This window comes from Helianthus annuus, chromosome 5 (genome assembly GCF_002127325.2).
Source record: "Helianthus annuus cultivar XRQ/B chromosome 5, HanXRQr2.0-SUNRISE, whole genome shotgun sequence".
In the NCBI taxonomy this organism is placed as follows: Eukaryota; Viridiplantae; Streptophyta; class Magnoliopsida; order Asterales; family Asteraceae; genus Helianthus; species Helianthus annuus.
The window spans coordinates 170,363,698-170,388,619 of NC_035437.2; the positions used below are offsets into that span (position 1 = coordinate 170,363,698).

The 24,922-nt window shown below is 38.2% G+C and overlaps 1 protein-coding gene across 15 annotated transcripts in view; it reads left to right on the top strand.

Annotated features, from left to right (window-relative positions):
* The first annotated feature begins 1,138 nt into the window (after nt 1–1,138).
* Nucleotides 1,139–24,922, top strand: part of LOC110942046 — a 39,850-nt gene continuing 16,066 nt past the window's right edge. For 9 of the 15 annotated variants that reach the window (XR_004893601.1, XM_035990396.1, XM_035990393.1 and 6 more), the window contains exons 1-8: nt 1,179–1,326; nt 5,153–6,712; nt 10,166–10,270; nt 10,415–10,585; nt 11,688–11,789; nt 20,746–20,850; nt 20,995–21,165; nt 22,163–22,264. Coding sequence is in view for 14 of the 15 variants with exons in the window: in XM_035990396.1 (XP_035846289.1) it covers nt 5,155–6,712; nt 10,166–10,270; nt 10,415–10,585; nt 11,688–11,789; nt 20,746–20,850; nt 20,995–21,165; nt 22,163–22,264 (2,314 nt within the window). In the remaining variant the exon portion in view is untranslated. Of the gene's footprint in view, nt 1,327–5,152; nt 6,713–10,165; nt 10,271–10,414; nt 10,586–11,687; nt 11,790–20,745; nt 20,851–20,994; nt 21,166–22,162; nt 22,265–24,922 lie in introns of all 15 variants that reach the window. The other 6 variants (XM_035990392.1, XM_035990394.1, XM_022183743.2 and 3 more) reach the window with 6 other exon arrangements.

Sequence of the window (24,922 nt, forward strand, 5' to 3'; positions counted from 1 at the left end):
CTCCAACTTGTATTGACGGGGGGTATTAAAAATGTCATATCTCAAGGAGCAATATCCTCCCTTCATTAAATTCTTTAATGTGTAAGTACGGACCACATTTTCACAGCTTGTAGGATTGCTAACGTGGTTTGGGCCGGAGTCGCATCCTGGTGTAGAGTTCCTCCTGCATTCTTCTTTTCGATTCAGGATGTACAGAACTTTGTTAACCATATGAGCGGCTCGAAGACTAAGAAAGATATAGAGAATGGAGTGTTTATTTTGACGGCTTGGAGGATTTGGAAAGCTCGAAACGAGAAGGCTTTTGCTAGTATTGAGACAAACGTGGTGCATTTAGTTTCGGATGTTAAGGCGTTGGGGTATCTATGGTATAAGAGTCGATTTAAAAATTGTACTCTAGATTGAAAAGGGTGGACTAGTTTTTCTTTTGATATGATGTAATTGATTTTGCCGGATATCTCTATCTTGGAGATATCCCGCGTTTGTTTAATGAAGTTCACCTTTCAAAAAAAAAAATATTTAGTCAAATTGTATCCATGTATAGAGGAGTAATTCTCTCCTCAATGGTTGTCTTGTATCTCTATTTAAAGAGATTGTACAGAATGTAAAAATCAAGTTGAACTATTGTGAGTTAATAGTAAACATTAGATCTCAGCCGGTCCTCCTTATCTAGATATAAAAATAGTTCGTAAACACAAGAGCATTCACAATTGAGTTTTCTTCTCCATCTTTTTAATTACACTAAAAAACATTACTTTTTTTCTCTCCTTATCAATATAACAATATTTTTTTATACTTTTATCATTACCTTTTTTTTCTCCTTCACTCACAATCACTTTCAAACGATATTAAAAAAATTACAGAGATGAACATTATTTCCTCCAAATTTTCTGGTAAACAATAACTTTTTTTTCTCTCTCCTCCACTCACAACCATTTACAATTACACTAAAAAATTATAGAGGTTACACTTATATTATCCATTTTGAATATCTAATGAGCATGTTTGGCTAAGCTTTTTGAAACAACTTATTGGCTTTTTCCCTTACATACACCCTCCCAACATCATTTCAAAGCTTATGACTTTTAAGAAAAACCAATAAATCAATAATAAATTGTTTTAAAAAGCTTACCAAGCCAAACATGCCCTAGATCTCAGCCGGTCCCCTCTTATCTAGACGTAGAACACTAAGTCAACACGTGTACTCTTCAATTTCCTTTCAAGAAGCCAAGCCGATCACACCAGAGGCCAATTTAGGAGTGTTCATGAAAACCTCCTTGATTGCTCCCTGAACCATTGAATCTGCACTATATTTGTTCCAGACCAAAGGTACTATATATCGTGACTTTTGTTCTCTGTTTTCTTTGTCTTGCAATATCTGGTACCTAATTTAGGTTTGGAGTACAGATTACGATCTAATTTGACTAACCACTGATCATAAGAACGGACGTAGAAACCATAAATTGAAAAAAAAAAACAATTCATAGAGAGATTCTTTAAACAGGTCAACATATCAACACTCTTGTGGTATACTTTCTGATCCTAGAGTGAAACTCATCTACTTTTACAGCAGAAAACTTGTTTTTATAATTTATCATGTAAAAAGATAATTGTTTTTTTTTTTTTTGGTTTATAGTGTCTAATTGATTTCTTGAAAGAATCACTTAGTAACCTTGAATTAAAATATTGTTGGGTCAAAAACTGTTGTTTGGTATAGAGAATAATCTCTGATTTGGGTTTGAATTGTATTGAGAAATTGTATTGTACAAGAGATAGGGTTACACAAAGATGGTGTTTATATAGAACACCATATTACACACTAGCCCCTATACTATCTATTTCCTTCTTTCCAACACTCCCCCTCAAGTTGAGTAGTGGGGTCACCAATACTTAACTTGCTCAAACAACTACTAAAAGCGTTTCCATTGACTGCTTTTATGAGAATATCTGCGAGTTGATCTTTTGTTGATATATACGGGAGCTCTATGATCCTTTCCTCCAGTTTTTCCTTGATGAAATGTCGATCTACCTCCACGTGTTTTGTTCGATCATGCTGAACTGGGTTTTCTGAGATTTGTATTGTAGCTGTATTGTCGCACATAATTTTACTGGGTGTCGCCTTTTGGGAGAAACCAATGTCTTCTAGAAGCTTCCTGATCCAAAGAACTTCGCTTAGCCCTCGAGCTATGCACTCGACAGAGCGACCACTTGACAGAGAGACCACCTTCTGTTTCTTACTTCTCCAGGTAACAAGGTTTCCACCAACTAAGGAGAAGTACCCTGACGTTGACCTTCGGTTTCCCTTATCTTCTGCCCAGTCAGCGTCAGTATAGAGCTCAACATTTAAATGTCCATTTGCTTTGAACAACACTCCAAGAATAATACGGTTTTTCTGTTCGGAAACACTGCTTTGTTCGGGGGTATGAGAACAAGAGGTTTGATGAATTAATCCTTTGGTTTTAAAGAATTGTTTCATGGATGTATTAACAAATTCCCCCCATTGTCGGATCGAAGGATTTGAGTTCGGAATTGAGTTTGAATCATAGCATAAAACGTGGTAAATTTTTCGTAAACTTCGGCTTTGTTTTTTAAAAAAATATGCCCATGTCATGCGGGTGCAATCATCCACGAATAGTATAAAGTACCGAAGACCCTGCCCCCCCCCCCCCCACAAATCATAGGAGTAGGACTCCACACATCAGAATGGAGTAGTGAAAAGGGTGAAGCAGCTTTCGTATTGCTAGGTTTAAATGGTTGTCGATGGCTTTTAGCACGAAAACATGTTTCACAATCTGTTTTTCCAATTGAAGGGGAGAGTTTTGGAAATAAAAGGTGCGAATAACCACTGGATGGGTGTCCCAAACGTCTATGGCATAGCCAGGCTTCCCGGTTTTCGGTTCCATGTGCCAACATCACAGTACCCTGTTGAGCCACTTCATCCACGTAGTACAATCCGTGGCGCTCAGTACCACGTCCAATAATCACACCCATCCTGATATCCTGTAGAAGGCAGAAAGTAGGGTGCATTAGTACCGTGCAATTTAATTCTTTGGTAATATGACTAATTGAGAGCAATTTGTGTGATAAGGACGGAACATAGAGACAATTTGATAATTTCATAGTTGGTGAAATTTCAATTACTCCTCCTTTCACTTGCATCGTTCCGTTCTTTGCTGTATGGATTTGAGTTTTTTGAGGTTGGGTCATTGAACGTATGTCTAATGGTTCAAACGTCATGGTGTCAGTGGCACCAGAATCAAATATCCAAGATCTGTTTTTTCCATGATTGATTGTCATATTCACTTTTCTAACACGACTGTGATAGATATGTTTTTGTTTTGTTTTTTTTTTGGAATTACGTTGCCATTACAGATAAGACAGCAGACCAGCGTATTTAATAAATATGCTGGACACTTGAATTCGCGTTCAAGATTTATCAATTACGCCGGGAACAAATATGCTGGACTACTTAAATCCACCAGAACAACGACGCCTGAGGAAGACATTATCTTACCGGCGTATTTATCAAATACACAGGGTGACTTGAACTCGCGTTCAAGATTTAAAAAAACTACTCCGCTTAGAGCCTGCCGGGCGTATTTATCAAATCAAAAAACCAGGTGTGGCTATCAAATACGCTAGGACCGGGGATCAAAAGGAAAACGGCGGCTGGGCTAGGGTTCACCAGATCCAAACATCCAAAAACTAAATAAATCTTCAGCTTTGATCGACGGAATCAAGATCTGACTGGGCGGAGTCACGTGGCAGCGGATTTGGGAGGGTTGTTTTAGGGTTTGTTGGTTACAAAGAGGCGGCGGCAGATCTGATTTGTTAAAAATTAGGGTTTGTTGAAACTTGGGGTTTTGCTGAATGGATTCGCCGGAAATAGTGGTGATTGGCTGGAAGCTTTCAAACAAATGGTAGTTTGTGGCGGCTGAAGAAGATCGGGCAGGAATCTTGGTTTTAAAAAGCGAGAGGCGCACAAAAGCGACGAGGTCTAAAATTGAGGCGCGAAGCGCAAAGCGCAAAAGCGGTGGGCTTTTCGTACCCGAGGCGCAAGATGTTTATATAATTTTTTTTATATATCCCATACATATCCCATAGGTTTTTAGCTTCCTTTAACCAAAATATAGCTATAAGTAAGGCTTTTATACCATTTTAATTACATGTACAAGTCAAAAAACCCAAGGTACAACATTTTTATGCAGTAAAATGCCTAAGGTACATGAGGCGCGCGCCTCAGGCCAAAAAGCCCACAAAAAAACATCAAAAAATGCGCTTTTTGGTCGTTTCCTGTAATTACACAAGGCGAGAAGCAAAAAAGCCTCAGGCCCTGCGCCTTGTTGCGCCTAGGCGCGCCTAGGGCGCGCTTTTTAAAACCAAGACAGGAATTGTCGGGAAAAATTAGGGTTCGTCTTTTTTGGTGTGCGGCTGAACGGGGATGAACAGAGTTATCTACGAGTCACCAGTCTTCTTCAATGCTTGAGACGGCAGTGGATGCGGCGGCGGCGGAGTTATCTACGGGTTTTTCGGTTCGATTCGGAGTTTGATTTTTTTGATTTGATTTTGGGTTTTTTTTTTCTGGTTTAGAGTTGAATTGGCTTGGATTGGTTTGGGATAAACTGTAGATGATGAGCAAGGTTTCAAGAATCAGAAACACTGCTCTGATACCATGTTGTTTGGTATAGAGAATAATCTCTGATTTGGGTTTGAATTGTATTGTACAAGAGATAGGGTTACACAAAGATGGTGTTTATATAGAACACCATATTACACACTAGCCCCTATACTATCTATTTCCTTCTTTCCGACAAAAACATCGCGAAGCGACTAAGCACTATACAGTATGTGGTTTATAAAAGTTTATCGAAAGAGTTTAACTAATTCATATAATAAATTTAAAAAGTGGTATATAAGAGTTTATCGAAAAATATAAGACCAATCATTATAGTTAATTCGCCCAGTTTGATATATAAGCATTATTCTTGTGGCTTCCGTCCATTTTGATTTTGGTTATTGACCATGGAATTCGTTACTCCTTTTTCGTGTAGGTATATGTTACTTGTTTATATCATGTGGTTTAACTCCCACGTCCCACAACAAAATGAAACATAATCAATTCGATGTTCAAGTATGATCTTTTTTGCTTGTGCAGGGATGCCAGGGGACGATAACTGGAATGTGGTTGAGTTCCACTTAAAAGATACTAATCTCACTCGATTGCCAGATAGTCCGGTTTGCCGTATCCTCGTGAAATTGTTCTTGCAGGATACTGATTTGACAATCATTCCTCCCACCTTCTTTGAGCACATGCCTGTGCTTGAAGTATTAGATCTCTCTAATACAAACATTGTGTCTTTGCCGACATCCATTTCCAATTTAAGCCGGCTTCAGGAACTTTTATTGAGAGACTGTTCTTCTTTAATGGAACTACCAACTGAAATTGGAATGCTTTCAAATCTCAAGTTGTTTGATATCAATGGTACTGAGCTAATGTTTATACCAGAGGAAATGGGAAAACTTAAAGATTTAGAGGTTCTACGCATTTGTTTGTCTCAGTATGCAAAACACTACATAGAGACCAATAGTGTCAATGAGAAAGTAATCCCGAGAAAGATGATATCGGAACTCAAACGATTGAAGGAATTGTGCGTATCAATTAGTGTAGGTTCAGAACCTGAGTGGTGGGAAGAAGAAGTGAAATATCTACAACATGAGTTGTGTGATTTAGGCAATCTTCAAACCTTGAGATGGTACTTGCCTACGAGCGATGTACTACAACAATTTTTACTTCTTAAAAGTACTCATGGTCCAATATACAAAAGAATTTCCAATTTGATGTTAACTATTGGTCAGCATGCACAAATTACGTCTTGTCTACCACAAGGCCTTGAAAGGAAGTTTGAGGAATTTAAGAACTGCCTAAAATGGATTAATGAGGAAGGGAACGTGAATGACATTTCCGAGATAATTCCAAAGGCCGAAGCTTTGTTCTTGTCTCGCCATTGGACTATTAAGAAGCTCTCGACTTATAACATTACAACTTTGAAGTATTGCTTAGTTGCGGAATGCAACGAGATGGAAACTCTTGTTGAAGCAGATGGCTTGTTTGAAGATGGAAAAACTCGAATAGAGAATAGTGAAAAAAATGGACTAGAATTGCTACAATACTTGAGTATTCATCACATGAAGAAATTACAAAGTATTTGGATGGGGCCGATTGGCAAAGGTAGTCTCTCCAAACTAAGAATCTTGGCGTTACATACATGTTACCAGCTGACATCAATTTTCACTCTGACCATTGCACAAAATCTCTCATGCTTGGTAGAGATTACTGTAGAAGATTGCCCTAATGTAATCACCCTCATTAGCGGTGAATCTCACAACGTCAAATATGTACCATTGTTTCCAAGCTTGCAGAAGATTTTTCTTTTAGACCTACCCGAGTTGGTCAACATTTTTGTTGATGATATTATGTTGAACAATTTAAGGACTATGTTGATTTATAAATGCTCACAACTCCGGGATTTATCTAACATGGACTTACCATACATAAAGAAGATTGAAGGACAGACTGAATGGTGGAACTGCTTGGGTTATGACAAATCACGATGGGAAAGTTTCTTTGTGCCACTCAAAAAAAGGAGAGATTTGGTGGAGCAACTATACAAAGCTACCAACTCTCTAGCACATTTCCATGATGTTATATCCGAAGGTAAAATTTCTTTGAAACTCGGTAGTTATAGTTTATACTAGATCTTTATAGATTTCCAAAGGTTTTATTCAGGGTTAATTGCTCGGATGGTCCCTGTGGTTTCAATTTTTTTCACGTTTAGTCCCCACCTTTTGAAAATAGCAGGTATGCTCCCTATGGTTTGTCATTTTGTTACTCGGGTAGTCCCTGAGTAGATGTCAGTTAGTTTGAAAATAACAGGTATGCTCCCTATGGTTTGTCATTTTGTTACTCGGATAGTCCCCCGAGTAAATGTTGGGGGACTATCCGAGTAACAAAATGACAAACCATAGGGAGCATACATGCTATTTTCAAAATGTGGGGACTAAACGTGAAAAAACGTGAAACCACAGGGACCATCCGAGCAATTAACTCTTTTATTCATCAATAATACTGATACATGAAGAATAAAATTCTTCATACAACTATACCAACCCAAAACTAATCTATTCCTGAAATGTTGATGTCTTTATTGTTGATAATATGTGTTGCTCCACTGAAGCGAATCGTGTAACAAAACATAAAATAAAGAGACTCAAGAGCAACCTTTTAGCTTAACGTAAAATGTAAACTTAAAACCACACATAAATAGCCTAGTAATGTGCATTAAATATCTGAATGTTTAATTGTTGCTGCTAAGACCGTATTAGGGAAATGGAAAATTATTTTTGTTACACCACACTTCAGACACCTATAAATATCTTATGACCTTTGTATTAAAAAAAGCGCACACAGTGCACACCTAAGCGCTTATGCAATGTATAAGTGTCTTACATTTCTTCTAAAATTTAATGGGTCGCCTTTGTGGGCTTAGACGATCTCCTGAAGTTCAAGAAGATTTTTTCCCTTTCAACCGTTGTACATTTAGTTATTACCTGAGTTGGAGACTGAGGATAGAAGAGAGAGTATGGAGTGTAAGGAACCTCGCAGGTGGTGAAAGGTTGGGGTATAGAACATTTAGTTCTAAAATCGAGCACAAAAAATGTAGTACAAAAATATAGTACAAAAAATTCAGCACAAAATATTTTATATACCTATAGAGTACTCAAATTAAAGATAAAAGGATGCTCGATTTTATGGTGCAGTTTAAAAAAAAATAACGTCATATTTATGGACGTTTAAAAAAATGAGGGAGAATTTGCAAGCGTCTTGCATGTGAAGAGAGAAAGCCAACAAATAAATTTTTTCCAAGAAAACCCTTCATTCCTCCCTTTTCATACATTTCCATCTTAGCTATTGATTTTAAAAATAAAAAGTTACGATCCATTGTTATCCTACTTAGGTAAAATTAATTTTTTATTTGATCATACCTCTCTCATTAAAGCTAGTTCTCGAATAAACCCTATCCTATCATATAGGACAAAGATCCGTTAGGAACCACCTTTTATTGCGAGAACCGCGAGAACCAATGTGAACACAACCAAAAATAGCTAAAAAACACACAAATTTTTTTTTTAAATATTTTTTATAAGAAAATCGCTACTTTTATTAGCCAAAAAAAATATATTTAAAAAGTTCTTTTTTTTTTAAAAAATTTTTTTTTGGCTACTAAAAGTAGCGATTTTAACATAAAAAATATTAAAAAAAAATTTAGATTTTTTTTTTTGATTTTTAAGGTTTTTTGGGGGTTTAGTTTTTAGCATTTTAGCTTTTTTTTTTTTTGGGGGGGGGTGTTTAGGTTTTTTTTTTTTTTTTGGGGGGGGGGGGGTTAGGTTTTTTGGGGGTTTTAGTTTTTAGCATTTAGCTTGGGGGGGGGGGGGGTTAGGTTTTTTAGGTTTTTTAAGCTATTTTAGGTTTTAGGTTGTGTTCACATTGGTTCTCGCGGTTCTCGCAATAAAGGTGGTTCTCGCATGAACCTTACCCTATATATATATATATATATTATATGTGTGTGTATGCCAGTAACTATTCCAGTACCGAGATATTGTTTCTCAATATCCATCGTACTATTTCGAATTCATAAAGGTCAAGTGTTTATCGGTGGTGTTTGCAAGCGTGTGAGTGTTTTGATATCCAACAAAATCATGGATAGTTTCTATTTAGTTAAGTTGTTTTTCTACTTTCCCATCTTCTGTATTCGTTGGCCAGTAAATCAAAGAAAGAACCGCTCGTTCTTGTTGAGCAACCAATGTGTTCAATCTTGTTTGCTGTGATTTCACTTGTAATTCTTTAACATTGTAGTGGTTTTTTGTTAACAGTATTGCCGTATTGGTAAGTTGCCACACCCACGTTGCGTGCTACTCCTTTTTTTAGTGTTTCTCTCATTTAGTGTCAACTGTCAAGAAGTGGGTTAGTGATAAGACATGTTAATTTACTTTAAGCTTTGTTAGAAGGCGCAAATTGTTGTTGAACACGTGAAGAACAATGGGCCGATATTCTAACAAAAGCATTGTCGAGGATCAGGTTCAAAGAAATACAAGAGTTGTTAGGGTCAAGAGCTTCGCACTATCAAATCAAAAAATGCTGGATAATTCCGACCTATTAATTAGAATTGGATATCTAGGAGGAGATGCAAAGAGATAATAACTAAAGTTCATTTGAAATCCTTAGATAGTTAGCGGTTTACTTTTTGTAATTGTTTTAATTACAGAGGGGGGGGGGGGTGATCACTCATCACTCACAACATCCAACCAAGTTCCGCCATGTCATCAACCATTATTCCATCACTCGCAACCTTTTCTAGTGGAAATGTCCATTACTCACAACACCCAACAAAAAGACAAAAAAAAAAACAATAAAATATAAGAGGGGGTATAATTAGTAAAGGGGGGGGGGTGTATTTAGTAGCACCCAATTTTAAAGGGTGATGGTATTTGGACACCAACTATATTATTTGGACACCCCCTTCCCCCTATATGACGCGTATAGGGCCATAGGCGTCGTACAGGGTTTCACCTGTAATAAATGAGGGTGCTATGCTACGCGTATATCGCTATACGCGTTGTACATCCTTTTTCAATTTTCAAAAAGTTATGTACCTGTTATATCACGTATGATGGTTGGGATCTCTACGTGTCGTATAGATAATATATTATAGTATACTTAAACCATAATTTTTTTTATAAAATAAAAGTATTTTTTTACTAAAACTTACTAAAAAGATAAATATTGTATAAAAATGTTTGTAAAAAAACTAGGTCAATACGAGTTACATAGGTTTATATGATTCATACAAGTTTAGACGCGTATAGAGCTCAATGATTGGCTGGTAATAAATGCGCCCTATATAACGCGTATAGCTCTATACATGTCGTATAACCGTATAAGACACAGGGCTGTCCAAATAACCACACCAATTTCAGAACATACTTTCCTTTTGCAAAGGTTGTTGAACGTTGACCATTTCTATATAGTTGTATAAGCTGAGTGTGTTACGTTTGGTTATGTAAGTTGTCTTCTTATCTTTTAACTGTCGGTAAATTTTCCACCTGGCAGAAGATAATGAAAAGAAATCGTCTAATTTGACTGATGTTATAGACCAAATGATCCCAGCCGGCACATCAATGGAGAAAGGGAAAGGAGTATTCATTCCACCGCAAGGTACTTCTTGCTTCTGATTTTTTTCTTTTTCTATTAGTATCATTTTCGTTACTTCCCGCATGACGATTTCAACCAAATCTTTTGTATATATAAATTATTTTTGGCTTTTCTTGTTATAAAATTACAGTTAAATTATTGTCACAGAAACAGAAAACAAAGAATCAGATTGTTTGTCTCGTTTTGAAGCACCAGACACTGAACCTGAGGATTTTAACTCACTCGGTGTGTCTAATTCTGAAGCTCGCCCACTCGGTTTTTCTGGTCCTAAAGCTGTTTCAATTGGAGAAGTGGATTCATTATCCTTGTCTAGACAAGGTACTTCTAAGGCTAGATAGAGAGTGTGGTATAAAGCCCCTAGAGGTTTTAGGGGGCTTTAAAGCCCCTTTCTTTAACTTGCATGCAATGGTTTAAAGCCCCATCGTCATTACGTAATTATTATTTTTTATTTAAATTTAAACATTATTTATTTTTGATATATTAATTTAAAACTCATAATTTAAATAAAAAAATAAAATGCCATAATTTAAAAACAATGTCATAATTTAAATAAAAAAAATTACAATGTCACTAAAAAAATCACTCGTCGTCTTCTCCTTGTTCACGTCGTTTGCATAGAACGAAGTATCTGGTGCAACACCAACTATGACATCGTCTAAAAGATTCGAAGATTGTAAAACTGCGATATCATTGTTCGCACCGGCCATGCCAAAGTACGCATGCTAAATCCATAAATCTTGAGACGCGACCGCTTGTAATATTAGGGTCCTAGCAAGAGTGGGTTGGTTAGATTTGTAATCCCTATTTAAAGGGTTTAGAGTGGTTTTTCGTAGTAATAACACTATTTGCGATATTCATCAGATCCAACAATTGTTACCTATAATTATTTTGCATTAACTGATCCTTCTGATAATCTGATACAATTAATCTTTAACGATGCCTGCCCAAACCCCCCCCCCCCCCCTTGGGATCTACATTGCGGATGTTTTGGACGTTGCATGCATTTTTTTGTAAACAGTCCGGGTTTGTGTTTCTGTAAATTTTGTGCGTGATGGAAAAATTTCACGCGTGAACAATTGCCAAACATCACCGCCACCCCTATAATTCAACGCGTTGAAGTTAATTCCCGTTATATTTTTGACGCGTTATGTTTTGATTGATGTGAGAGAAATTGTTGGTTGGGGGAAATTGTCGGGTGTGGTGGTGAGTGATGACCATTTCCACTAAAAAAGGTTGTGAGTGATGGAATAATGGTTGATGACATGGCAGAACTTGATTGGATGTTGTGAGTGATAGAATTTGTACAAGTGATGACCACCCCTACCCCTCTAAAAGCGAGTGTTGATTGCCTTTCTAGTTGGTTATCTTCTTATCTTCACAATATTTCTGATTTTTTTATTATTTATTTTTTTGGAAACAGAAAATGATGCAAGGGAATCGTCTGATCTGACTGATGTGATGGAGCAAGAGGTCGTCGTTGACACATCAATGCAGAAAGATAAAGGAAATCTTCTTCCCTCAGGTACTTCTTTTTTTCATGAGTATCTTTTATATGTAAATATGTTACTACCATTTACGTTAATTTCCTTATGATGATATGAACAACCACCTTATAATATTTAGTTTGTCAAACTTGTTTTCATCTTTTCTATATGCTACATGGTGCTAGCTTTTTTTTAAATGGCCTACAAAAGGAATTTTATTAGATATCTAGCCAGCGGCTAGCACCAAACTTACACCCACCAAAGCAAATACATACAACCAAGGAAAACCAACATATATCAACAAAGAACAAGTAGTCTAAAACACATCGAAACAACGCCATTGTTCCTATCTTAACTCTGCCGCCTTCGCTCGGTGCTTGACCCAAAGGAAACTTTTTGCCTTAATTTCTTCAAGTATGTTTGTTACTGTCTTTCTCCTTCCCGAAAAAACTAGTTTGTTACTCCCCACATATTACACACCAAATTTTGGACCGAAATACCCCTTCTTGACAATGCTACCCTAGTTGGAAATTGTTCCTTTTGAGCTCGCCATGCTACCATATCGACTTTTTTAGGTATCTAATTATTCCATTCGGCCACATACTCCGGTTGCACACGGTGCAGCTCAATTATAGACTGTCTAATACTGGCCACATTGAACCGACCCGCTTCATCCAAGTTCCATACCCAGCGGTCCTCCCCGAAGTAACTGAAATGCCCCGTAAAAGATCATTTAGCTGCTGAAATTCCAGCAGCTCCTCAGCACTGGACAGTTGTCGTCTCCAGTCCCAGATCCACGTTGACCCGTTCAACCCCACTCGAACTCTTTGAGCTACCGTACACCACTGGTCCTTTTTCCAGTTGAAACAGTAATGGAAATAGGGCTTGTAGGGATGAGCAAATCAGACCCGGTACCGGTACCGGATTTACCGGACCGGGTACTTTTTCGGTACCGATTCGGTTCCGACTTTTGACATTTTTGGTACCGCTTCGGTACCAGTCCGGTACCGGTATTTACCGGTTTTTACCCTCAAATACCCGTACCGTACCGGTACCGAACCGTACCAAACCGGGTATATTCGGTACCGGTACCCACTTTTGGGGATTTTCGGTACCGGACGATACCGAGCTCATCCCTAGTTCTGATGCAGCCCATATATCTATCCAGAATGTTATATCAGACCCGCCCCCTACTTCCCCGCCCCTTACTACCCCTATTATTTTTTAGGCAGTTCTATCCCCAGATTCGAAAGAGCCGACGATATGCCATATATATGCTTCTAAGGTCTTGCAACTAAAACTTTAGCCGGGATTGGATTCCAGGATCCTCCTGAGTTGTAATGAATGGCCCACACCACTTTCCGCCACAAATCGTCTTTTCCGTTTTGAACCTCCACCACCACTTCGCAAGCATTGCTAGATTTACATCCCGCAGTGTACCAAAACCCAAACCTCCATACTTTATCGGAGCGACCACGTTGTCCCACGCCATCCATGACATTTTTGAAATCTCTTATGACCTGCCCCAAAAGAATACCCGCCGAAGTCTTTCGAGTTGATTCAAAACTTGAACCGGAGCTCTATATAATGGGAAGAAGTATGTCGGCGATGAAGACAACACCGTCTTCAAAAGTGTGATTCTCCCCCCATATGGCAATTTTTTTCGCCTTCTAAATAGATAACCTACCTTTGAAAAGATCGACAATAGGCTTCCAGTTCCGAACTAGATTCATGCTCGCGCCCACATACAAGCCAAGGTATTTAAAAGGAAAGGACCCGTCTCTACACTTTAGCGTATTAGCCAAGCTCACTACTTCTGACTCCTCCACCCCACCCCACACAAGCTACACTTAGATAAATTAACTTTTAACCCGGATGTCAAATAGAAACATCTTATAGCGCCCACAGATGGTTGAATCTAGATTGCCGTTGGGCGATTAAGATCAAAAGACCTGCTACCTTTATCTTGCCGAACCCGGGCTTGAGGACCCTGAATAGCGCCCACAGATGGTGGGCTGCGTTGGTATCTATTTCGTTTGCCCAGTAGTGGTGGATTACTGAGCACAGGGGTGTTTAAAGGTCCATTAAGCCCAAAATTAAAATGAGACTTGAAATTCGAGAGGCCCTACTATCACTGCATGTGCCTGATGAACCTTCTTTCCCACCATAATCATTACCTTTTCATCAAAACTGTAATACTTTTGTATTGCATTATAATTGCTGATTACAATAGTTTATATAGATGACTAAATTACATTCTAATACCCTCTATTATAAACTACTTATATATCTAGACCACTAGTCTAATATTCCCCCGCAAGTTGAGGGCGGGGAACGACTTGCAACTTGGACCGTAGTAATAGAAACCTCTGAGAAGATAAGGGCTTGGTAAAGACGTCAACAATTTGATCATTAGTTGCAATGAACTTGACGTTTAATTTCCCTTGAGCAACTTGTTCACGAACAAAATGAAAATCAACTTCAACATGTTTAGTACGTGCGTGGAATACAGGATTGGCAAAAAGATAGGTTGCACCAAGATTGTCACACCAAAGTGTAGGCGACCGATTCACTATTCCAAGCTCTTGAAGAAGAGATTTCAACCATATTAGTTCTGCAACAGTATCAGCAATTGCTTTGTATTCTGACTCCGTGGAAGATTGAGATACAGTCCGTTGTTTCCGTGCAGTCCATGAAATAAGATTAGATCCCAAGTATACAGCAAATCCCCCCGTGGATCGACGATCAACAGGGCAACCGGCCCAATCTGAATCTGAGTAAGCTTGTATATCTTGATGCCAATAGGAGTCAGAAAAAGCATGTAGTCTGGTGCTAGAGTCGCGACGGAAAAGTAAGCCAAGTTGAGCCGTGCCATGAAGATAGCGCAAGATACGTTTAACCGCAGCCCAATGATTTTCGGTCGGTGCATGCATGAATTGACACACTTTATTAACCGCAAAGGCAATGTCTGGGCGAGATAAAGTAGCATATTGAAGTACACCAACAACCTGACGATACCGTGATGGATCATTAAAAAGAGGACTATCGTCAGGGAGTAAAACATGAGAGGTAGCCATAGGAGTGGCGACTGGTTTGCATTGAGAAAGGCCAGCTCGATGTATGACATCCAAAATATAATTTCGTTGCGAAAGAATCAAGTTGTCATTATGATTTACCACTTCAATACCCAAGAAATAATGCAGCCTGCCAAGATCTTTAACTGCAAATAATGAACTAAGCCGATTGATGATATTGGTAACAGCTTGTGGTTGATTACCAGTGATGATGATATCATCAACATACACAAGAATATACACAAGAGTGTCACGCCTGTTGAGAATAAATAACGACGGATCAGTTTTAGACCCGGAAAAGCCAAGTTGTTGAAGTGCCATAGACAACCGAGTAAACCACGCCCGGGGAGCTTGTTTGAGCCATATAAAGACTTGTGAAGACGACACACATAATCAGGTTTGGTAGAATCAATAAAGCCAGGAGGCTGTTTCATGTAAACAATTTCTTGAAGATCACCATGCAAAAATGCATTCTGAACATCTAGTTGACGAAGTGACCAGTTGTTAGTGACAACTAGAGACAATACGGTACAAATGGTAGCTGGTTTAACAACCGGACTAAATGTCTAATGATAATCAACTCCTGCCTGTTGATGAAAACCTTTTGCAACAAGTCGCGCTTTATACCTGCTTATTTTTCTAGCTGGGTCTGTTTTCAACCTGTAGACCCACTTACAATCAACCACATTAGCATTTTTAACAGGAGGAACCAATGACCAAGTACCATTTTTATGAAGTGCCTCCAACTCTTCAGCTATGGCATGACGCCACTCCTTAGAGGCATTGGCAACGGTAAAGGAAGTAGGTTCAACAGGTAGGTTAGGTAAATTGGTAGCCATATAGGTAGTGGGATCATAGCGGTTTGTGGGTTTCGGGTTAGGCCTAAGGTATGTTGGACGAGGTCTTGGGACAGGATTGGGAGGAGTTTCGGTCGAGGTGGTGGCTGGGTTGATTTTGGTGTGGGTGGTTTGGGTAGTACCCGTTTGAGTGGTTTCGGTTTGGGTGGTATCGGCTGCCGAGGTGGTTGCGTTTGGTGTAGTGACGGCTGGGGCAGAAGTGTCGGGAGTAGATTCTGGTAGGTCAGGTTCAATAGGATAAGTGGAGACGTTAGGGTTGTCAGGTTGGGGTGGGTTAGAGTTTATGGGTGAGGCATGATAAGGGAAAACATGTTCATTGAAACGAACATGTCGGGCAATATAAACTCTTTCAGTTGTGAGATCAAGGCACCGATAACCATGGTGAACAGGACTGTAGCCAAGAAAGATACACGGAGTAGATCGGAATTCAATTTTGTGATTATTGTAAGGACGAAGGTAGGGAAAACATTGACATCCAAAAACCCGAAGAAAGGAGTAATCTGGTCGACGTTTGAAAATATGTTCAAAGGGTGATTTGTTGGAGGAGACCCGGGATGGAAGACAATTTATGAGATAAACAGCTGTTTCGAATGCAAAATGCCAAAAACGTTGAGGAAGATGAGATTGAGCAAGAAGAGCAAGGCCGGTTTCAACAACATGACGATGACGACGCTCAACAGTGCCGTTTTGTTCACCGGTGTGAGGACAAGAGCGTCGATGAACTATACCAAGATTGTGACAAAACGAAGCAATGGTGCGAAATTCCCCTCCCCAATCAGACTGAATACTTTTTAATTTAGTGTTAAATTGCCTTTCCGCCATTTTAATAAAATATATTAAGTTATGATAAGCATCAGATTTACGAGCTAATGGGTAGAACCATATATATTTCGAATGATGATCAACACATAATAAAAAATATGGATAACCATCAAATGATAAAGTGGGAGTTGGACCCCAAACATCATAATAAACTAAATCCAAAATATTAGCACTTTGAAAATTGGAGTTTGACAATGATAATTTTGAAGACTTGCCCATTTGACAGGAAGTACATAACGAAGACAACTTGTCTAAAACAGGTAAATGAAAATGCGAAACAATAGAACGGAAAACTTGAGCATGAGGATGTCCAAGTCGTTGATGCCAAATGGTGGACGATGCTTTGAAGGCAGTAAAGGCGACTTTAGGAAGAGACTTGAGCTGAGGAAGGCGAAGGGAGTACAATCCGTGTTCACTTGGACCCATTAGGAGGATGGCGTGTGTAGACTCGTCCTTAACAACAAAATAAGAGGCATAAAACTCAAAGAAAACATTATTATCAACGCAAAACTTTTCAACAGATAAAAGATTTCTTTTAAGTTGAGGAACATGAAGGACATTAGAAAGTGTGAGGGTTTTATTTGGGGAATAAATTTTTGTCGAACCAATGTTTAAAATGGGTAAGGGTTGACCGTTACCAACAAAGAGAGAATCATTACTATAGTATGCCTCAGAGTTGTCAAGGCTCTCAAAATCTGTGGCAGCGTGATCATTAGCTCCGGTTTCAGGAAGATAGTTAAAGCTCCGGTGTGAACCAACATCAGAATGAGTAGCATAATTGGCTTGAGACTGGGTGCATGGTTGAGAAGACTGATTTGGGCACTGAGATGGTAGATGACCAATCCTGCAACGGTTACAGTGACCATACACGGTGTTTTGAGTAGATGCCCAAGAGAACTGACGTGAACTACCAGTTTCACGGTTGCGAGCAGTGTTGTTGTTTCGATAATTACCCCTGTAGGAACCCCTTGAATTCCCAGTCCGGTAGGGGTGACCTGCTGTGTCTAAGGTCCCCCCCTTTTCACCATTCCCCTCTTTCATGGGCACCGGCTTTGGCCGCCACTCCTGCTGCACAGGTCTAATCTCCGGAAGCACGAACTTCTGATGGCTTTTTTCATACTTGACAATTGACACACTTAACTTCGCTTCAAATATCTTGACGGTATTCATACTCGCCAGAGTTTCTTCAAGGTTATTGACCCCCACACATCTAACAAACCCAAACCAGTTCCCCCTCGAAATTCTTTTCCTAGCAACATAAGCAACTCCCATGGGGTAGGAATGCCATCCATAACAATGTTCTGGACACCCTATCAGGAAGATTGGCCACGTAGAAAGTCAGCTCGTCCTGTCTTGCTCTGCGCCTCCGATAGCTCTTCGAGTGGTACTCCGACCACAGGCCCCCTTGTCCTCATCGTCCATCCTTAGTTCGGCTCCCCACCCCCCGCGCAATTTTCGTAATTAGGGTAGAGGCTTTATGGGTTTCTATAAGAATGCTTGAATCCAAATGGGTATTTCATGATTGGTGAAAAAGATGAATCTTGAACAAAGGAAATGAAAAAAGGCCCAAAATTTACTCCATAAAAATGAAAAATTGTGAGGAAAAGAGGAAGAAGAAAAAGGAGGATGAAAAGGGTGTTTCAGTGGTCCTAGCCTGTATTATGACAAAACTGTTGTCATCTTAATTTTCAGAAACTACGATTTGATGTCAAGTAAAAATTAAACATTTTCATTAAGAAATGGAACACGAAATAACCCTTTAACGACCCAGAACTCCCTTTTCCTCTGTCTCCCCCTCCTGCTTAATGGGTTTTAGATTAGTTGTGGTGAACAAAGTCCAGTGAGGTTGCAGCAGATCAAGATTCACATCATGAAAATGTTCTAGTTCAGGAGGAGTAGTGGTCATGTGTCTATAAACTTTAGTGGTAGTTTATTTCTTTTTGTTTTTTATTTTTGGTTTCCTCATTTAAGGTTGGTCTTGTATAGACAGCAACGGGGATGGATTTTAACAAGGCTTGTTCTATTTACAACCAAACCACCCCTCCCCCCCTCTTTACTAATTACACCCTCCCCTACAAAAACATCACATCCATCAATAACTTTTATTTTATTTTTAGTGTTTTTTGTCTTTTAATTGTTACTTATTTGTTGTTTGTTTATTAGTTATTATTATAACTAAATAGTAAAAGAAGTATGCACTCTTTTATTTATTATTATTATTAATGTTATATTATTTATTATTACTCTTTAGTTGTTATAATTTATCAAATTATACTTATAGCTGTAACAAAAGCTATATAAAAATAAGGGAAAATTGTTTTTTAATAAACCAACCTTTGTTCCACTGGTAAATAATAATCTTACCTACATAATTGGTATACAATAATCCTACCTATCAACATGTTGGTACTCAATGAACTTCTGTTAATTTTTTTTAACTGAAGTTAGTTTTTAAGTTTTATTTATTATACAAACAGTGCATGTAGTTGTAATTTACTAGTTTTAACTATTTTAAAACTAGTAAATTACAGTCCCTTGAGGTTTTTTTTTGTTTTATAAAATAGTTAAAACTAGTAAATTACAACTACATGGACTTTTTGTGTAATAGATAAAACTTAAAAATTAACTTCAGTTAAAAAAAATTAACGGAAGTTCATTGAGTACCAACATGTTGATAGGTAGGATTATTGTATACCAATTACGTAGGTAACATTATTATTTACCAACGGGACAAAGGTTGGTTTATTAAAAACAAATTTTCCTAAAAATAAGTACTTTTTTACACAATTATTATCATTTAATAATTTACATACCTATCTTTAATCTATAACAGAAAATGTAGCAGGGTATGCTATTCAAGAATTATACATATTTTGACGTCATTCAAATATATTCTCCCTACCAGTTGCATCATTTTCTCTCATTAATTTCCATAGGTTGTTTGTGCTCAGTGGCGGATCTTGCCCGTTGAACGTGCCAGGGCCGAAAGACAAGGGCACTAAAAAAAGCCCGGGCCAAACATAGTATATATAAAAAATTTCGATCGAAATGCGGAAAGTTAGCACTACGGCCGAAAAACTTGCCCGGGCCGTGGCCCTGCCATAGTCCTTCTAAGAACCGCCCCTGTTTGTGCTGGCAATTGGATATTCTCCTTGCAATTCTACCGTTATAAAATGCTTACCATTCACGTGTGCAATTATAATTATTTTTTTTTCTGGGGATGTTACATTATTGTTATGAGCTGATAAGTAGTTGATAACGACAAGTGACAACCGCTTATCATTCTTATATTTTAACGGTTATAAATCAAAGAATTTCCGTATGGATTATAATGAAATGAAATTTGTTATGACAACATTACAAGGTTGAGCCTTTAAGTTTATATTATACATTTTACATTATCTGTAATCCTTGCTTAAATCGTAACTTCCAAACGAACTCATTTAAACTATACAATATAGTTATTTTCCAAACAAACTCATTTAAACTAAAACAAGACCCTTAACCTAACTAGATTATATAACTAAGTTGAAACTTGAAACATGGGAATTAAAAACTATACCTGATTCGTTGAAAACCAGACATCTCTTTAGCTTTTCTGAATGATATGATGGTTGGGATCTCCACGTCTGATGGTTGGGATCTCCACGTGTCGTATAGCTCTACATGACTCGTATTAACCTAGTTCTTTTACAAACATTTTTATACAACATTATCATTTTAGCAAGTTTTTAGTAAAATAAATATCATTTCTATGCGACATTTATTGTTTTAGTAAGTATTATTTAAAAAAATCGAAAAATAGACATAGACGTATACCCGCCACATATAGAGCTATACTAGATACTATATTATAGTATACTTGAACCATATTTTTTTTTATAAAATAAAAGTATTTTTTACTAAAACTTACTAAAAAGATAAATATTGTATAAAAATGTTTGTAAAAAAACTAGGTCAATACGAGTTACATAGGTTTAAGTTTAAACGCGTATAGAGCTCAATGAGTGGCTGGTAATAAATGCGCCCTATATAACGCGTATAGCTCTATACATGTCGTATAACCGTATAAGACACAGGGCTGTCCAAATAACCACACCAATTTCAGAACATACTTTCCTTTTGCAAAGGTTGTTGAACGTTGACCATTTCTATATAGTTGTATAAGCTGAGTGTGTTACGTTTGGTTATGTAAGTTGTCTTCTTATCTTTTAACTGTCGGTAAATTTTCCACCTGGCAGAAGATAATGAAAAGAAATCGTCTAATTTGACTGATGTTATAGACCAAATGATCCCAGCCGGCACATCAATGGAGAAAGGGAAAGGAGTATTCATTCCACCGCAAGGTACTTCTTGCTTCTGATTTTTTTCTTTTTCTATTAGTATCATTTTCGTTACTTCCCGCATGACGATTTCAACCAAATCTTTTGTATATATAAATTATTTTTGGCTTTTCTTGTTATAAAATTACAGTTAAATTATTGTCACAGAAACAGAAAACAAAGAATCAGATTGTTTGTCTCGTTTTGAAGCACCAGACACTGAACCTGAGGATTTTAACTCACTCGGTGTGTCTAATTCTGAAGCTCGCCCACTCGGTTTTTCTGGTCCTAAAGCTGTTTCATTTGGAGAAGTGGATTCATTATCCTTGTCTAGACAAGGTACTTCTAAGGCTAGATAGAGGGTGTGGTATAAGGCTACAGGGGGTGTGGTATACCTTTAACTTGCATGCAATGGTTTAAAGCCCCATCGTCATTACGTAATTATTATTTTTTATTTAAATTTAAACATTATTTAATTTTGATATATTAATTTAAAACTCATAATTTAAATAAAAAAATAAAATGCCATAATTTAAAAAAAATGTCATAATTTAAATAAAAAAAATTACAATGTCACTAAAAAAATCACTCGTCGTCTTCTCCTTGTTCACGTCGTTTGCATAGAACGAAGTATCTGGTAAATCCATAAATCTTGAGACGCGACCGCTAGTAATATTAGGGTCCTAGCAAGAGTGGGTTGGTTAGATTTGTAATCCCTATTTAAAGGGTTTAGAGTGGTTTTTCGTAGTAATAACACTATTTGCGATATTCATCAGATCCAACAATTGTTACCTATAATTATTTTGCATTAACTGATCCTTCTGATAATCTGATACAATTAATCTTTAACGATGCCCGCCCAAACACCCCCCCCCCCCTATGGATCTACATTGCGGATGTTTTGGACGTTGCATGCATTTTTTTTGTAAACAGTCTGGGTTTGTGTTTCTGTAAATTTTGTGCGTGATGGAAAAAATTTCACGCGTGAACAATTGCCAAACATCACCGCCACCCCTATAATTCAACGCGTTGAAGTTAATTCCCGTTATATTTTTGACGCGTTATGTTTTGATTGATGTGAGAGAAATTGTTGGTTGGGGGAAATTGTCGGGTGTGGTGGTGAGTGATGACCATTTCCACTAAAAAAGGTTGTGAGTGATGGAACAATGGTTGATGACATGGCAGAACTTGATTGGATGTTGTGAGTGATAGAATTTGTACAAGTGATGACCACCCCTACCCCTCTAAAAGCGAGTGTTGATTGCCTTTCTAGTTGGTTATCTTCTTATCTTCACAATATTTCTGATCTTTTTATTATTTATTTTTTTGGAAAAAGGAAATGATGCAAGGGAATCGTCTGATCTGACTGATGTGATGGAGCAAGAGGTCGTCGTTGACACATCAATGCAGAAAGAGAAAGGAAATCTTCTCCCCTCAGGTACTTCTTTTTTTCATGAGTATCTTTTATATGTAAATATGTTACTACCATTTACGTTATTTTCCTTATGATGATATGAACAACCACCTTATAATATTTAGTTTGTCAAACTTGTTTTCATTTTTCTATTTGCTACATGGTGCTAGCTTTTTTTTTAAACTGCCTACAAAAGGAATTTTATTAGATATCTAGCCAGCTTGCTGCTAGCACCAAACTTACACCCACCAAAGCAAATACATACAACCAAGGAAAACCAACATATATCAACAAAGAACAAGCAGTCTAAAACACTTCGAAACAACGCCATTGTTCCCATCTTAACTCTGCCGCCTTCGCTCGGTGCTTGACCCAAAGGAAACTTTTTGCCTTAATTTCTTCCAAGTATGTTTGTTACTGTCTTTCTCCTCCCCGAAAAAACTAGTTTGTTTCGCAAGTTCCAAGGACTCCAAATTGTAACCAAACAAACTGCATGAAAAACCTTTTTTTTCTCTTAATGAAGCCATGGTACAGTTTGTGATATTCAAGAATGTCCTTGAGACTAAATGCAATGAAGGGTTGTGAAGCCAAAAGAAACGAGTAAGTGATCGTTAGTTTCGTTATGCTCCCCACATATTACACACCAAATTTTGGACCGAAATACCCCTTCTTGACAATGCTACCCTAGTTGGAAATTGTTCCTTTTGAGCTCGCCATGCTACCATATCGACTTTTTTAGGTATCTAATTATTCCATTCGGCCACATACTCCGGTTGCACACGGTGCAGCTCAATTATAGACTGTCTAATACTGGCCACATTGAACCGACCCGCTTCATCCAAGTTCCATACCCAGCGGTCCTCCCCGAAGTAACTGAAATGCCCCGTAAAAGATCATTTAGCTGCTGAAATTCCAGCAGCTCCTCAGCACTGGACAGTTGTTGTCTCCAGTCCCAGATCCACGTTGACCCGTTCAACCCCACTCGAACTCTTTGAGCTACCGTACACCACTGGTCCTTTTTCCAGTTGAAACAGTAATGGAAATAGGGCTTGTAGGGATGAGCAAATCAGACCCGGTACCGGTACCGGTACCGGATTTACCGGACCGGGTACTTTTTCGGTACCGATTCGGTTCCGACTTTTGACATTTTTGGTACCGCTTCGGTACCAGTCCGGTACCGGTATTTACCGGTTTTTACCCTCAAATACCCGTACCGTACCGGTACCGAACCGTACCAAACCGGGTATATTCGGTACCGGTACCCACTTTTGGGGATTTTCGGTACCGGACGATACCGAGCTCATCCCTAGTTCTGATGCAGCCCATATATCTATCCAGAATGTTATATCAGACCCGCCCCCTACTTCCCCGCCCCTTACTACCCCTATTATTTTTTAGGCAGTTCTATCCCCAGATTCGAAAGAGCCGACGATATGCCATATATATGCTTCTAAGGTCTTGCAACTAAAACTTTAGCCGGGATTGGATTCCAGGATCCTCCTGAGTTGTAATGAATGGCCCACACCACTTTCCGCCACAAATCGTCTTTTCCGTTTTGAACCTCCACCACCACTTCGCAAGCATTGCTAGATTTACATCCCGCAGTGTACCAAAACCCAAACCTCCATACTTTATCGGAGCGACCACGTTATCCCACGCCATCCATGACATTTTTGAAATCTCTTATGACCTGCCCCAAAAGAATACCCGCCGAAGTCTTTCGAGTTGATTCAAAACTTGAACCGGAGCTCTATATAATGAGAAGAAGTATGTCGGCAATGAAGTCAACACCGTCTTCAAAAGTGTGATTCTCCCCCCATATGGCAATTTTTTTCGCCTTCCAAATAGATAACCTACCTTTGAAAAGATCGAGAATAGGCTTCCAGTTCCGAACTATTGCTCGCGCCCACATACAAGCCAAGGTATTTAAAAGGAAAGGACCCGTCTCTACACTTTAGCGTATTAGCCAAGCTCACTACTTCTGACTCCTCCACCCCCACCCCCACCCCACACAAGCTACACTTAGATAAATTAACTTTTAACCCGGATGTCAAATAGAAACATCTTAAGATCCTCCGTAGGTTTAGCGCATTTGTGACCGACCAATCCCCAAGAAAGACCACATCGTCCACGACAATAAGTGGGTTGGAGCCATACCATTATTATTACTCCTACTGCCATGAACCAAACCAACCTCCGAGGCCCTCTTTAAAATAGGGGTGTTCAAAACTATCCGTATCCGAAAATCTGATCAGAAATATCCGATATCTGAATCCGAAATATCTGAAAAATCAGATATCCGAAATTCGGATATCCGAATTTTTCGGATTCGGATAGTGATTTTCAAAATTTTCGGATATCCGAATATCCGAAATATCCGAAAATTTAATTTTCATCTTTTTTCGGATATCCGAATATTCGAAAATATCAGATCCGAAATATCCGAAAATTTAATTTTCATCTTTTTTCGGATATCCGAAAATATTGGAAGTATCCGAAAATATCTGAAATATCCGAAAAATATCCGAAATATCCGAAAACTTATATTCGGATATTCGAAACTATGCAAAATATCCGTTTCCGAATATGAAAAAAATAATAAAAAAATAAAAATTAAATAAAAAATTGGATTTTCGGATACGGATTCGGATAGCGAAATCTGGTATCCGAAAATTTCGGATA